The 16,443-nt window shown below is 44.8% G+C and overlaps 1 protein-coding gene across 1 annotated transcript; it reads right to left on the minus strand.

Moving 5' to 3' along the window:
- Positions 1–247: 247 nt before the first annotated feature.
- Positions 248–7,440, minus strand: LOC146202559 (4 kDa defensin). The gene is made up of 4 exons (XM_084584803.1): positions 7,412–7,440; positions 5,444–5,529; positions 804–863; positions 248–614 (listed from the first exon to the last, which is right to left on the minus strand). Exons 2-4 carry the CDS (start codon positions 5,484–5,486, stop codon positions 493–495), a joined length of 225 nt encoding a protein of 74 aa, XP_084440929.1. The 5' UTR covers positions 5,487–5,529; positions 7,412–7,440; the 3' UTR covers positions 248–492.
- Positions 7,441–16,443: the final 9,003 nt, after the last annotated feature.

A 16,443-nucleotide genomic window follows, 5' to 3' on the forward strand; every position in this document is an offset into this window, starting at 1 on the left:
TATTTTACATTTACCTCCTAAGCAATTAATTTTCAGCCAAAAAATGATTACGCTATAATTCTACCATTTACTAATGTCACAAACTTAGAATTCAAGTATAAAAACATTCCCTTCTGCATGCATGTTTCGATGAGCGTTGGTAACCGGCTCCTTATTTCCACACTCTTGTATGTTGTACAGCCATTTAAGCCAGACGTGAGTACAGCAAGTGAAGTCCCGAGTAGGATGGAGTCACTTGCACGAATACTGCATTTTCTCATCATTTATTGAAGCATCGTAATAAGCATCAGCATGTCACACATAGGATTTACAAGAAATATAAATGAAGCAACAATTTAAGCTGCAAAGTAGTCGCGCTGACGCTGTCATTTGTTAAGCGCTTGCTGAATAACTTCATATAGGAACTTTTGTTTCGCTTAAGAGGACAACGATGTCCAATTTCGGTTAAGAGGACAACGATGTCCTATTTCGGCCAGCCATCTCATCGTCTTTCTATGAGCGGTAGCAGGTGCAGGTTTGCTTGATGATTCCAGCACAGTAGCCTCCCCTACGTCCGATGCTACGGCAATGGCGATGACAGGCGCCCTGGTTCAATGGGCATCCGAAGCCACGACCTAGAAAATAGAGTTCAAATAGAACATCGTAAATATTCTGCTTATTTTGCTGGTCGAGCATCATCAGTAACAATGAGCCTCTTTAAAATGAGTTGAAATATGTAAAAACAATTGCACATGCTTTCAGACTTCGAAACAAAAAACTACACTTTTTTCCAAACGCTAATCAAGTCATGATATTATACTCACGAACTCTAACGTGTGCAACTTCTCCGTCAACATCCTGAGAAACCTCGCTGCTGACGAGTCCTGCGTAAATGGTAACAAAAAAAAATCAAAAAATTCTTAAGCCGCTAAAAACAACGTGCATCGAAAGAATTCTCGTCGAAAGCATTTGTAAACAGCACTGCATCTTTCCTAGAAGGTAAACACGATTTCAAGCATGTCTTACTGACGGGCATAGCATAACAGGAATCTTCACGCTGAACTTATGGAAATGTAGAAACAGTTAAGTATTCGTATTTACACTTATATGTATTTTTTCAGACTTCACAATTTCATACTCACGTTGGCCCCCGAATATCCTGTAATACTTGCCATGTGTTAATAACCGCTAATTTGCAAATCTTTCTTTATGGTGTTGTACACATTCAATTTTCATATTGTACCGCATATAGCGAATAAACCATAAAGTAACAACGTTTGATGAATATTACTTGATGATTGCATGGTCATATGTTTTGTTTAGAGCGATGTCATGTCTGTGGGCAGTGATCGCTTGGTTTGGTAGCACCACTCAAGATTAGGATGATCGAGATGAAGAAATCTGCGTCTACGCTTACACTTGTGTCAGACTCTTCCGGCTATAAGCATGATTCTGTTCACTGACCACAAGATTTTCTTAACTAGAAGACTTTTCATCTTGATGAAAGCGGCAAAATTACTGCTTAAATGTAGAATTTTCCTCATAGAGACTTGCATCACAAAGTTATGCATTGATGGAACAGTGTAAATGCGGAACGTCGTGAAACTTGAAAGTACGGAAACACGCCAAGCTTTCTCGAGTGACGTGGGGAGGAAACAAGAGTCCTGCTTCTGTGTGCTTCCTTTAGCACTCAATCAGATTGTGGGTTACTGCCGAAGGCGGCTAAAGAACAAGATGAAGAGAACTGAGGTAGTGCAATACGGCGTTACAAGCAGGTGAAATGAACACCTGAGCGGAATTGACCTGACTCACTGCTGATTTGGGAAATACTGAATCTCAGTTCAAAAGTATGAAATCACCAGCTTGTGATTTTAACAGACTTCTTGGAGACGACCTGCAAGAACACTTGGGTAGAGTAGGACCGGCACTACGATAACGCCAAGGTCCTTGAAAATGTTTTTAGACCTGGAGACATTTGAAGCTACTATAAACAAAATTGGGCTAAAAATCAGATGTATGTACCCTCTTACAGATATATGCCCCGTGATGAAGCTGTCCCAAAGTGCGTCAAGGTCATTCACTGCCTCCAGATGAGAAACTGCATGACATTACTAGGCACTTATCTGAGAATAAAAAACAAAAATTACGAGAGCACTGCAGAATCTGCACTGGAGAAATGCGAAAGCCTGAGCGCTGCTGCTGCATACGGTAGACCGCGATCCCCTTGTATAGATTTTCCTAGCAAGGTCGGGGCTGGGGCCGCACATCAGAAATTTTCTTTCCTTGTTCCGACCGCCGGTGGCTGCCTTTCGATGGAGGCGATTCGAAGAGGTGTCCATGTGCTGTGCGATGTCATTGCATAATAAAGATCCCTAGGTGGTCGAATTTACTCCGCAGCCCTCCACTACGGTATCCCTTTCTCTCTTTCTGCTTTCACTCTCAACTTCCTCCCTTGTCTTATGGCGCGGTTCAGGGGTTCACAGCAACATACAGCGCCGTTCCTTTCCTGACAATCAGTTATTAGGTCAGAAACACATCCACTTCCTGTTGGGGTGTCGTCACATCAATTAAACGTCGCATTAGTCGTATGGCTAATGTCGACGTATGTTTGGTTTTACTTTTACATTTTGCCTCTAATTATAATTAACTGCTCATTCTATCAACTTATCTGTTTCCAGGGCTGGGCAAGATACTTCAAAAAAGAATCGTCGATAGCGATACTTGATATCTTTAAAAATTGTATTTCCGATACCAATACATGATACCGAACCGAAATCGATTTCCAATACAGATACTCGATGCAGTATCTTCGATACTTCGATAATCTCTGAAATCCCAATGTGATAAAGGCGGTAATATCATTAGCGAAGCTGGAAAATTTTACCATGCTTTCTAGAACTTTCAGTGGTACTTATATCACAGTTTTTCTTACTCTGAAAGGGCTTAAACAAATTGGACAGTACGGATTAATTGAAGCTCCGCTGTCTCTGCAGCTGGCCTTGTCAGTACTTCACACTGAATTGAAACAATGGTTACAAAGCTTCCACAAGCAGCCTAGGGAACAATTTCTTTAAGGTAGTGTTCTTCATACGAACCACCCTGTGAGAACATGGCTACATGCAATTAAATCTGAAACTTTGGTTGTAGCTTTAAATTCCTAATTACCCGATGGCCCCTTCCGTTTTCTCTTTGCTATAAGGCTCAATGCTGCGTGCGCGTGGGGAACTAAGCAGGTATTTTAATATTAGTGCGATAGCAGACATTTGAAGCTCGCAGTCTGTGTAAGAAGCTAGAAGATAACAAAAATAAAATGGCTGAACGTTTTTATTAATTCTGAAATATCCCCGCCATGTGAACGTTCTGTAAACAAAGAAAATAAGAAAAGTCTCTCTATATAATTAGTCGAGCATCCCGCACTGCTACATTTGATGAAGGCGCCCTTTACCAAAAGATAACAGTGGCCTATAGCCGCGTCGACTCGAGGACCTTGAAGGTAGCTAACAAAGTCAAGATTCAAGAGCGTCTCTTGATAACTTAGTAAGGTTTAGATAAAAGAAAGAATTGTTCTTTTGGGAGAGGGGCTAATATGACGTCAATCAATTCGCATATTTGAAATACATTTTAACAGTTTATTGCTTCATGAAACAAGGGTACCTTGACAAGTTTTATTCAAGTTTCGCTGAAATGTTTTTGGCAAAATCATTTGACCATGTATTGTTATTCAAATTTATGTGACAGAAACGTGCAGTTACATAGCTTTTACGTCATGTATTTCTTGATATTTTAGACGTAATAGTTTTTACAGGAAAAACCTTAGTGGAAGAAAGATGTTTGTTTCGAATCAAACGCTGTAAGCTACAAGAATGGTGACTGCATCGTGCGCGACTGAGGCCTTAGACGCTCATTTACCAGCCGCCAAGCAAAGCCGGCATGCGAAGCACAAGAGTCTTGAGAGCTACGGTCTTGCATAAGTTACTGAGTTCGTCAGTACACTGAGCATGCTGCTTGGCAAGAATCACATCCCTCAGAGGCGGACAAGGAGAGGGATTGTAAAGCATGGGAGAGCAGCTAGGGATGAAGTGCGCGTGGTCCTTACTGCCTGTTTGTCTTCTTTGGTGTTTCTTTGTTTTCGCGTGTCTGTTAACCGTATAGCGGCTTCGCGGTACGCACTCGGTGCTCACAAGTAAACAACCTCATGAGCGCCTACTCGCAATCGGCTCCTTCAGTCTTAAAGAAAGGGAATATGGATAGATGGAGGCTAAGGAGACAGAGCGTTTGAAGGAAAGTTCGAGCAGGAGGGAAATCAGGATGCACTGCAAGAAAAAATGCCTCCCGGCTTGTACTAGCACCTGAGTGAGCGCCGTCGACCAGATGTCTGACACACAGTGGCTTCAATATTTTGCAGGGTATCGAGTATCGTTAAAATACACGATACACAAAAAATGTATTTTCGGTACCGATACTCCAATACTTTCATTTTCAGCACTCGATACCTGATACCGATACACAAAATGTATCTAAAGACACTATGACTGACTGTTTCTCTACAGCATCATCATATTATCCTCTATTGATCACATTTATCTGTTTTATCCTAACTCCTCGAAGAACAACACAACGGCTGCGAACACGTTTTGCGGACACGACCTTGTCTACAGCTTAGAAAGGCTTTCGCGTTAAGAAAAATAAGTGTCATAATTATCATTGTAGAAGGAAGCCCGAAGCGAAGAGCACAAAATACGGCATCCTCCTTTGTCTTCTACACAGTAGCCGATTTTCGCTCAGACATGAGAAGAGTCCCAGAGTGCTCCATTGGTGCAAGGAAGCTTAAGACTTCTTAATATCTTTATCCTGCTAGATTGTGCAAACTTTATTTGCATATTTCTATTTTAAAAAATGACACTGGTTTAGCCATAGCGATGCACAAGTTTTACGTGCGAGGACTGGAAGTGATTTCGCATTAAACAGGTATAGGCCTATTAGGGTAAGCTGAGCCCATTCTCGCTTGGAATTCGGACTCGTATTTGTATTCAGACTCCAGGGAGCAACTTGCTACTGTAATGTGACATTAAACACCTTTAGGCTTAGCTAGGTCTGTTAGGCTTAAACCGAACACGTTCAATGAGGCTAGGAAGGGATAATTCGGTCATTTGTCCAGACACATATAGAATCCATTTCCATATCTGTGTTTCACACAGATTTATTTATGGTAATTAAGCGTGCTTGGTTTTGGCCTTGTCCTTGGCCATGGTACTCAAGGTAGTATTGGTCTCTCATCACAAGTCACAGTGCTGCCATGTTAGCGAAGGTATGTTAGGATTTTTTTTTTTAATTAAGACGCTCAGTTAGCCGGAAAGAAACCGGAAATTGACGCAATCCATCGTGCTAGGCTAGAAGTGTTTTCACAATAAACAGCATTTCATAGACATAGGAGTGACTAGGCTTTGCATGCGAGCCGGCTTACCAGCGACAAGAACAAATATGAGGGCGATGGCCAGGACCTTCATTTTGGCTGTGCTGTAGTCGCCGTCTGTCGACAGATGTATGTCCCTGAGGATACAAAGATATTTAGCTCAATTTTGTACTTTTCGCATGTTTCGTATACACATGATAAAAAATGTTTTCATGGCGGCAAAAGCAAAAAAAAAAAATCTAATTTACTTGGCCGTCTAAGCCAGTAGCCGCGAGATACACTTCCTAACGCAACTAGCACATGTAAGCCCGACGGTGCAGGAAGCGAATGAATTCAGATATTTCTTGTGCTTTCTATGCTCTGGTAGCTTCGGGTGCTACTATAAACGGAGATTGATTAGGCGTGCAGTATAGAAAGTATCTGCGTACACTGAAACTGATATACTGATTATGCGCAGCAACCAAGGAACACAAGTCAGCACATATTTTAATGCATAAGTGATGAAGCACGGGTCGCGTGAACCAAGAACACAAAGACTAGTTCGCGCCTTTATATTCTTTTTCTTCGCGGTCCTGACCATTTTATGCTCAGAGGTTCTGCAACAGTCACAACTAGGCCATATTTTGTTTTATTGGAAGTGCACATAGAGTATTCTATACACACATACCTTTGAGAAGTAGTATTTGCAGTGAAATGCGGTCAATATTTAGTTTGCATGACTTACCTGGGCTGTACCGGGAGTTGTTTTTTTATTATTTATTTACTCGGTAAAATAACAAGTACGGCAGGCATACAGGAAAGAATGCAATAGTTATATCTCGAAAAGATTTTGTTCTGATTTATTCTTTTGTCTCAGCATGCATAAAGTTGATGTGCTGCCGGGGCTCGAGGTCGTCGTCCAGGCAGCTCATTTTCTTTTCACATTTTAAATATTGTGTTTCAAACAACCACTCCCACATCAAGTTTATTTTCAAATTAAGGTATATAGGGCATCGAATTAATTAACTGCGTATTCCCAATGCTTCAAATGGCTTCGAGGCATCAATTGAGACTTAGTCTACTCCGGTCAAAGGGCAGCTTATATTATTTCTAGACGGCTGAATGATAGTGTTTAGTTAAGCCAGTGACATAATTAGTATATCAAGCATGATCCTTTTTGTTGGAGTACAGCTGGCCGTCGCACTAGGAAAGGTTTCCTTTTGAGATCATAACGAAGAAGGTAACCATTCGCTTCACCTTGGGGTTTAATGCGCTGCGACTGCGTTTCAAACCACCACTGCTGAGAATTCTTGCTGAGCTACGTGGCTACAGAAGATAACATTTAGGACAGACGGCTGTCAGCGTTCCTGTAACGGGTGTTTAGGAGAAGGCTTGTATATAACGTTTGCGCAACCTTTAAAACGCGACCAGTACTGCTTGCCGCAAATAAAACGTGTTAGGAATCTTGCAGCCATAGGAATAAAGCTGCACCATTCCTAAGGCAGTTTACTATTTTACTCGAAAAGTTATAGAGCAATGGCGACACCATTCGTATTCTTTTTTTTTTTAAGGGAGGGGGGGGGGGGGAGGGGGGAGACTTGGTTACTGGTGGCGAAGGTTTCCTAGAAATAGAGCGTCTTAAGATCTTTTGTACAGATCCCAGGTAATCAGAAAGCAGCATGTGAAATCTGAAGAAACATTTTTTTTTTTTTGTGATCGTAAAAACAAGAACAGATGATTGCCACGATCATATACCACGCATAGTTGGGCCTGTGGGGCACTAACAGCCACAAAAAAAGCTCAAAAGCAAACGGTTGGCGGCCGGCCGCTTTGAAAATAAAATCTACGACCCTGTCGACATTTTTTTTTTTTCTTCAATGAAACTGCATCAGCGCCATCGACGCCTTTAGAATATACATTTATAACCTGACGCTAAATATCTGAGCGCATTCTAGAAATTTAGTATATGAAGTAACGTGTTGTTATAACTGGACTCATAAGCGATAATGAATAAAATGCGATGCGCACAAAAAGGCTTACCGTTTTCGACTAACTCCAGAGGCTGGAACTGTGCCTCGTCTAACGGCTACAACTGGCTTATATACTGAGTGTAAGGCGGAAGCAACGAGGAAATAACTGTTGTTCGTGTTTCGGTTTTTCCCATCCACAGTGGGATTGCATGTTGTCATGAAAATGCTCCTGAATGCAGCCCGAGCAATCATAGCCCCGAAAGAAGCAACAAGGGTGTGAAGACCGCCGCGGCGACGGATGGAAGTTCCATGCAGGAAAATTATCTCCCGTCCGTGCAGCGGCAGTTTCTTAACTCACGCGTAATCCCCTGTCAGGAGGTCCGTTAACACGAGTAAATAACAGCTTTATTCTTTCCCTGGGCAATACATGTATACAGGCTTCTTCTTAGCTACTACATGCGATTTAACACTCTTCAGGTTCTAGGGAGGTTGGCCGTATGCCAATTCTTGATTCACAACATCGTTGGAGCAGGAGCGCTTCGGATGACACACGACAGTTTATCACAGAGGGAAGATATAGCAACGCAAATGAGGCAGTCAGGCTTTCTGCTAATGCATCTTTTATAAAACATATTAACACCCGATTAAGCACGATGAGAAACGTCGCCTTCTATCTATTTTTCTTGGATAATATGCGCTCGTTTGGCTACGTGTTTTCTTATCGCTGTGTTTACTTTCTACGTTTCAAGCAATTTGTCGAATCCCTCCTCCTTTTTATGTAGAATGTCATTGTTTTATTGTAGATATAATTTACTAAAGTGGCATTGAGAATTATTGTTAGACATTCCGTGTGCAGTACACAAGAAACTATGGCGAAGCAAGCCTCGGCGATTATGCAGAATATTGCTGCGCCCAACGAAAGAAAATTTAAGAAGCATAATTCATCCGCCAGCGCTTTTTCTTGTTACTATCGCGCACGACGCGCTGCAACCATGGTATCCAGCATGCGGAACACCTGAGGAAATTTCAAACGCAGCCGCATCTTCCGTAATAGTTTTGCCCCGTTTCTGCGTGTTTATGTGGTCATTTAAGAGTTTGCGCGCTTAACATCTACATTTTAAGATAATTTTAGACAAATATTTTCAGCATCGGTGCAACGAACCTGCCGTCGCTTGTTAAAAGACTTAGAAGAAGCATTTTTTTTCCATGTGCTGAGAATTACTCGCGTAAACATTGTGCTACATTTATTGTGAAAGAAAGATTTCAATGACTGCAATACATTGACAAATATTTTTTTTTCTTGTATGAAGCAACGGTTACAAAGAAATTGTGAACATCATCTGCGCTGACCAGCCTACCTGAGGCAAGGTAAGTGCATCGGAACGGCAATCAGTGAGTTACCGAGAGAATGAATAAAAATTGAATGAAGACGCAATGTTATATCCGGGCCCTGAAGACCATCAACATGCATTTCTAACGTCGTATTTTAGTCGCGAAGGAAAACCACTGCGCATGAGTCCAGTGTATTGCGTTTATTCGCGCCCATGTAGGACATACAAGGACAGTCATGCCTTTTAGGCTGTGGAAAAGTGTAATGCAGCCAAAATCTCAACTTCATATTTCATTGCTGTTGCACTATAGAAGCTACACTGCCTTTTTAATTAAATGCAATGGAGTGCGTGACACGACGTTGGTTACCTCCATGTGTGAAGAACAAACTTCAACATCCTATTAATGTTCTTCTGTGAGAAGACTTCCAGCGGTGAGAGAGTTGTTTCACGTTTCTGTGTATGGCGGCAGCGATCACTGAGTTTCTTCCCATTTGGAGAAGTGGCGTTCGTAGATTGTACGTAGGAAGAAGTGGCGAGACTAACAGTATGTTATATATGTGAATTTAAACGAAATACGCTTTGCAGCCACGGTAGTCAAGAGGTTATGGCACCCTGTTTCTCAGCTGAAAGCTACAAGATGCGGTAGCCCGTCCGGATCCCGTTATTTCTTTCCTCCCTAGAGCGCCTCCGTGTATACCGACGCTACAGTTACCGAACCTCTGGTCAGTCGCGTAAAAAAAACTACTCCGTGCTGCAGTTCGCATGAAAGATGGCGCGTCAACGGGCCGGGCTCGCGAGCGAAGTGAGGGCCGTCGCATCCGCATGAGCGTTCCCAGAAGGAGCAATGAGATGATGTCAGACGTACAGCGCACACGCAGCCTGCGGCGTTGCGTTGAGATCTCCAATATTCGCTGAAAGAAGACCTGCAAGTATGTCCTTTGCAAGCGGAAGGGTGGTTGTCAGAAACGACAGGGTCCTCAAACCTACCTGTGAAGGACACGGAACTGAAATTTGTGATTTACGCAAATAGTCGCAACGCACTTTTCACAATGTCCGCAGGTGAAAATAACCAGTTGTTTCTGCACATAAGCACATTAAAATTTGGACCTTGGGGCGGAAATGAAAATGTGCCTTGCTGTAAATGTTCTCATTATTTACGCTTATCTATTTCCTTTGTAATTGTTATTGCAATCACCACAGTGCAAATGTTTGCCCGCGTAGGTGGAGGCAAAAACGGTGCCACACTACATCCAATACCCACATAATATAATTTCTGTATAATTTTTGTCTTCAGGCTAACTAATTATCTACCATTTTTTATAGTCTGAGTTCTAAGGCCGCACTCTTTGAGACGTTACGTCATACCTTTTGATTCTGAGGAAACATAGCACTATATAGTCGCATTCTATTGGCCGTAGACTGGAAGAGAACGCGAAGCGATGGCTTCGAAGCCTACGTCGTTGCCTTTCGCTAAAGACGTCCCCGCTTCACAAACAAACTGGCATAAAGGGCACCCTGATCGTCAAAAAGGTTTCAGTTCTTACCAAGACTTCGGCGCGAGTCTTCGCGCATTTTTATACAGTTTTTATTCTGTTATAGGACTTTAGCTGGTACGTGCCACTCCTCGTACAATAGACAGTTAAAAGCAAAACGTTTCTTTCACAAGGTTGGTAACACTTGCGTACGCGACAAATATCGACCGGAACTTTCTATACCTCAGCATTTTAACTTAGCTCGTTTTTTTTTTTGTTTCAGAGGTCTATTCATGGCCTATAAGATTTACAGGATAAACAAGACCACCTTTCGAGTGCGCCTTCTCATACATTCAATACACACAGAGTGTGATGGCCCAGGGAAAGATGTGTTCAAGCGAATTAAGAGAATGCCAGTAAGGGCTGGTGTTGAATCTGGTGTTAAAGAAAATATAGCTGCATCATAAAGGCAAATTTGTACCTTGGAGAACTAATTGCATGCTCTCTAAAAAAACCCACAAATCATCGAATATGCATTTCAGCACATTGTACAGCAATGCCTAATGAAACAGTTGCCCTTAACGTCACACGGGTTCAAGTTTCTCCTTGTCGGTAACTATGGTGATGTGCCCTTATACATGTTTATGCTCCTGAGCCTCCACTGTATCTGGCTGACCAGAATGACAGTGCCCCATGCAGATTTTCAGGTTCGTTTAAATCGTGAAAACTTTGTTCAATGTGTGGCTTACGTGCGGGAAATTTACTTTGCACTCCCTCAAACGCCTGTGTCGATAAGTGTATCTGATGAACTGATGAGCATAAAACAGTTTTCATTTTTCACGTCAGCCGAAGTTAAGCTGACGGGTTTTATTGTATGCGAACTTTACCGGCAATAAAGAAAAAATCTTAAAGGTTGCCTTGCAATAAAGCATCCGCCTCGCGTTCGGGAAGTATTACGTTCGATCCCTGATGCCGCCGAGTACCCACCAGTTTTCAATGGTTATAAGACTTCCCCCCAACTCGTGCTCGGCTCTTCTGGAATGAAATGCTTGGAAAAGGGGTTATGAACCAAAGAAGGCCACGTATGGGTTTCAGCCACGCGTGGCGAACTTATGGTTGCCCGAAGGCAGAACAAAGTGCGGACCCAACAGAGCAGCATTGTTTTCATCAGGATAGAATTTACGTAAAGTACTTTTTTTTTTCTTTTTACCAGCCGAAAACGATACCAGGCGCAAAAAAAAAAAAGAAAAAAAAATCATCTTAGCGACACGCCCACACTTTAAAGCCGGGAAGCGCCCAGATAAGAAAATCTGCTTTGCTCTGCAGTACTCACTGCGATGAAGTTAGGTGTGCGCACTTGGCGAATGCTTTATACAGCCGGTCACCTAACAGCATTTTTGAAGGCCTGTAAATAGTGAAGTAAATGGTAGGTAGCTTGATGGAAAATGTATCGGGCCGTTTTTCGAGGTGGTCGCCAACCTCTGCATTTACACTTTTGTATAATATATATATATATATATATATATATATATATATATATATATATATATATACCACATAATTAACCGCGGAGGTGCGCTCCAGAACATGGTATGGGCTGAGGTATTTAGCAAGAAATTTTGAAGACAGTCCAGGTGCATTGGAACGTATCCGCAGCTACACAAGAGCGCCAGACGAGAAGTCCGGTGTCCAGTGTTGGTTTTCATAGTTGGATTTACGGCGGTACTATGTGTTAGCCGTCAATGCGCGGGCAATTTGCCGACAGTCTTCCGCATGCTGGGCTACTTGAGACGCCTGAGTATACTCGGATATGTCTGGCTGATACTGGAGTATGGTGTCAATTGTAGCAGAGGGGTGATGGCCGTAGAGAAGAAAAAAAGGAGAGAAGCCAGTAGTAGACTGCGTTGCGGTATTGTAAGCGTAAGTGACATACTGAAGGACGAGGTCCCAATTTGAGTGGTTGGAGGCGACATACATAGAGAGCACGTCGTCAAGGGTACGATTGAAACGTTCAGTGAGACATTAGTCTGGGGATGATCGGCGGAGGTGGTTCTATGAATAGTGTTGGACTTGGTGAGCAAGGCTTTCACAGCGTCACCAGCCAAATAGAAGTGCGGCGGTTTCTGCATACCTCGTCAGATGATTAACGGCTACGATAGCCCAGCGGTTGCCGGCTGCAGTGTAGGGAGGCGGCCCGTATAAATCAATGCCGACGCAGTCAAAAGGGCGTGATGGGCTGCATGGATAACGGCAGCAACTCTTCAGCAGAACGTTGAGGAGATGGCTTGTGACGTTGACAGGTGAGGCATGAGCGAACGTACTTGAGTACGAAGGTGTACATGACCCGCCAGTTGTAACATAGCCGGAAGCGAGTGTATGTCTTGAAGACGCCGGCGCGACCGGATTGTGGGTCAGCGTGGAAATAATCAAAGATTTACGAACGTAGCTACCGGGGAATAACTAGCAACCACTTGCAGCAATCTGCGCAGTAGTTGCGGCGGTAGAGGAAGCTATCACGAATGGCGAAGTGGGAAGCATGGCGGCGGAGAGCACGCGATGGAGAAGCAGCTGTAGGATTGGCGATAAAATAGAGGAGAGAATTTATCCAAGGATCTTGCCGCTGCGCTGACGGCATGTCATTGATGTGAAGCGATAGCGGGGAATCGTCGGAAGAGGAAAGGCTCGCGAAATCAGCTGTAAGGGGGCAGCGGGAAAGGGCATCGGCGTCGTGATGCTTTCGGCCGGAGCGATAAATAACGCGGACATCATATTCCTGAAGGCAAAGAGCTAATCTTGCCAGTCTGCCGGACGGGTCTTTTAGTGAGGAAAGCCAGCAAAGAGCATAGCGGTCAGTCACTTCCTCAAAAGCGCGGCCATAGAGGTAAGGGCGGAATTTGGTAAGAGCCCTAATAATCACTAAGCACTATTTTTCAATGACAGAGTTATTGGATTCAGCCTTCGTAAGTGCACAGCTAGCATAGGCGACCCCGTATTCAGTATAGCCTGATTTGCGCTGAGCGAGCACAGCGCCGAGACAAACACCACTGGCGTCCGTGTGGACCTTGGTAGGCGCTGTGGGGTCGAAGTGACGTAGGATAGGCGGTGCCGTGAGGATGCTGCGTAAAGCATTGAAGGCGTCGTCGCACGTTGGCGACCACGACGGAAAGTCGGAACTGCCGGACAAAAGTTATGTCAAGGGAGCAGCTATTAAATCAAAATTTGTACTAAAGCGGCGAAAGTATGAGCACTGCCCGATGAAGCTATGTAGATCTTTGATGGAAGTCAGTTTGGGAAAGGCTGCTTCGGCACGAAGTTTGGCAGAATCTGGAGATACACCTTCTTTGGAGACAACGTGGCCGATAATGGTAAGCTGGCGGGCGGCAAAACAACTTTTTGTTCAAATTCAGCTGCAGTCCGGCATCGGATAGGCAGGTCAAAACGTACTTCAGACGGTAGAGGTGTGTGTGAAAGTCAGGATAAAAGACGACAATGTCGTCGAGGTAGCAGAGGCACGTCTTCAACTTTAGGCCATGCAAAATGGTGTCCATCATCCGCTCAAATGTTGCCGGAGCATTACATAGGCCAAACGGCATAACTGTAAATTCGTACAAACCGTCGGCAGTTACAAAGGCATTTTTCGGGCGATCAGCCGCTTCCAGGGGAACTTGCCAGTACCCGGAACGTAAATCTAGGGAAGAAAAGAGCTCGGCTCCTTGCAAACAATCGAGAGCGTCGTCGAGGCGCGAGAGAGGGTAGACGTCCTTTCGTGTAATCTCATTAAGGCGGCGATAATCGACGCAGAAGCGAGAACCATCTTTATTTTTTAAGAGGACAACAAGTGACGCCCAAGGGCTGCTTGAGGGCTGAATCACGCCATTCTGGATCATTAGGTCGACTTGCTCTTCAATAGCCTGGCGGTCGATTGCAGACACACGATGGGGGCGCAGTCGCAGTGGTGCGTGGGTGCCGGTGTCAATGCGATGAGTGATTGTGGAAGTTTGACCCAAAGAACTTTAATGAGAGTCGAAGGAGGAGCGAAATTGGTGTAGTAGGTTCAAAAGCTGCATGCGCTGCTCTGGAGGAAGATCGGCGTCGATGGAACGGAGGAACAAGTCTGTAGAGGGGGGAGCGGGCGCAGGTGAAGAGGGCTGAGTGCAGTCACGCAGAGTGCGGAGCGTCGTCAGGTTTCTCAAAGCTCACACGAGATGCTATTGGCTGGATACTGCCGAGGCATTCACCATGGCGCAAAGCAGTAGGGGAGTTAAATGGATTAGAGACCTATAACATGGAAAGGACAGCGGAAATAGCGAGCATAGCGTAGGGCAATGGAAGGCACTTCCGGCGAGGAAAGTATGGGATGGTGTGAAGAGAACTGTCTCATCGCTAATAGCGGCACGAGCGACACGAACAAGCATAGAAGAGTAGGGAGGAAGGTCGATATCTTCGGCGACGAGGGCTTTAGCACAGGAATTCGATGAATCAGAGTCTGGTAAGGCATCGGACAAAGTCGAGAACCCCACTTCAGCTCGAGCACAATCGATAATAGCAGCGTGACGCGACAGGATATCCCAGCCTAAAATTACAGCGTGTGAGCAACTTGGCAGCACGACGAACTCAATCGTATAAAGGCAATTCTGGATAACTACTCGAGCGGTGCAAGCTGCTAAAGGCTTGATATGCTGATCGCTGGCCATACGCAATAAAGTCCCGCAATTTGCGTCTTCACTTTCTTTGAAGAGCTTCATAGTTTTGCGTCCATAACCGAAATTTAGCACCAGTGTCAATTAGAGCCATGACAGCAACACCCTCCATGATAACTTCAATAAGGTTGTCCGGCGAGAGGTGAGGTCTTGGGAAGTTCGAAGGGATCGCAGTTCTCACCTCAGGAAGTGCGGCCTCTAGTTTTCCTCCCGTGAAGCGTTCTGTCGACGTCGCATCGGAGAGATAGAGCGGCGTCGCGGCAACGGTGAACGGCGGTTGGACATGGCTATGCGGTCTGGGGAGAAATGAAGGCTGACTAGAGACTCGGTAGGCGCGGAATACTAAGGCGTCGTCTACCAGTACCCAGAACCTTACGTAGGTGGAGCCGACACTGGGAGACGGTTTCGGCAATATCGGGAAATATGCCCAGCCAGTCCGCAAGTGTAACAATTTTGCCGGTTATCTGTCGTACGCCAGGGATTGCATGGTCTCGGAGCCGGTCAAATAAACTGCGCAGGTTCTCGAGCAGGACTAGGAGGCGGCTGAACGTAGGCAGGTTGCGGCGGACCTTATTTAAGTGATGGTCAGGCAGCAACAGCCGCATATGTCAACGGGGCTGCTACATGCATGAATTGAAGGGCTGGAGGAAGAGATTCAACTACCTGTTCTTGAATAATCTGGCGCAAACTGGGAGCTACGTGTGATGAAAGCTCTTCATGGCAGGACATAAGGGAGAGCTGTCGAGCAACTTCTTCCTGAATAGAAACTCTTGATTTGTGGCAGGAGCGCAGAATGCTCACCTGCATCTCTCAGGCCAGCAAGCGACTCGGAGTGCATGGTGTTCGCGCGAGTTATGGCCCTTTGTCTGCACACTTCATCATAACTGTGACGCAATGTGACCACTTCCGCGACGGTGCGGATATCTCAAGCAATCAGAACCTGAAAGGCGTCTTCATCGATGCCTTGCAGCATGGGCTTGATCTTGTCAACCTCTGACATCTGTGCTTTCGCGCGCATGCACAACTCGACGACGTCCTCAATATAACTTGTAAAATTCTCGCCAACCTGCTGAGACCGCGCACGCAAGCGCTGCACAGCGCGGAGTTTCCTCAAAGCCGGACGGCCGAAAACTTCAGAGAAGCTGGCTTTGAACACGGACCATGATGGAATGTTCTGCTTCATGGTTTCGAAACCATAGATTTGCTACGCCGGTGAGATTGAAAATCACGTTGCTTAGCTTTGTTTCCGCGTCCCATTTGTTGTATGCGCTCACTCGCTTATAGGATGTGAGCCCGTCCTCGACGTCATGGTCGTCAGTTCCGCTGAAGATGGCGAAGACTCGCTGGCGGAGGGAGCCGGGACAGATGATGGCCGACCCAACTTGTATGGTTTGGTGGTTAACGCCCTCAGGTGGTGGTAATGTGCGGCTGCGGAGTTCCAGGGCTAGAGGATAGATCTTAACCGGCACCTCCACCAAATGTAAGATGAGGGTTCATTGAGCAACACACGTAGCGATCACGGTGCCACTGACTGGAATGTTCGTCGTACACTTCTTCCTTTTCACAATATATATATATATATATATATATATATATATA

Source organism: Amblyomma maculatum, chromosome 1, assembly GCF_055883805.1.
Source record: "Amblyomma maculatum isolate TAMU_Amacu chromosome 1, ASM5588380v1, whole genome shotgun sequence".
Lineage (NCBI taxonomy): Eukaryota > Metazoa > Arthropoda > Arachnida > Ixodida > Ixodidae > Amblyomma > Amblyomma maculatum.

Bases quoted from the DNA above. Each gene is read 5' to 3' on its own strand.
- LOC146202559 (XM_084584803.1), bottom strand. From the start codon at position 5,486: ATGAAGGTCCTGGCCATCGCCCTCATATTTGTTCTTGTCGCTG. The intron at 864-5,443 runs GTAAGCCGGCTC...CCATTTACGCAG, and splicing joins CATATTTGTTCTTGTCGCTG to GACTCGTCAGCAGCGAGGTT. The intron at 615-803 runs GTGAGTATAATA...TCTATTTTCTAG, and splicing joins AGTTGCACACGTTAGAGTTC to GTCGTGGCTTCGGATGCCCA.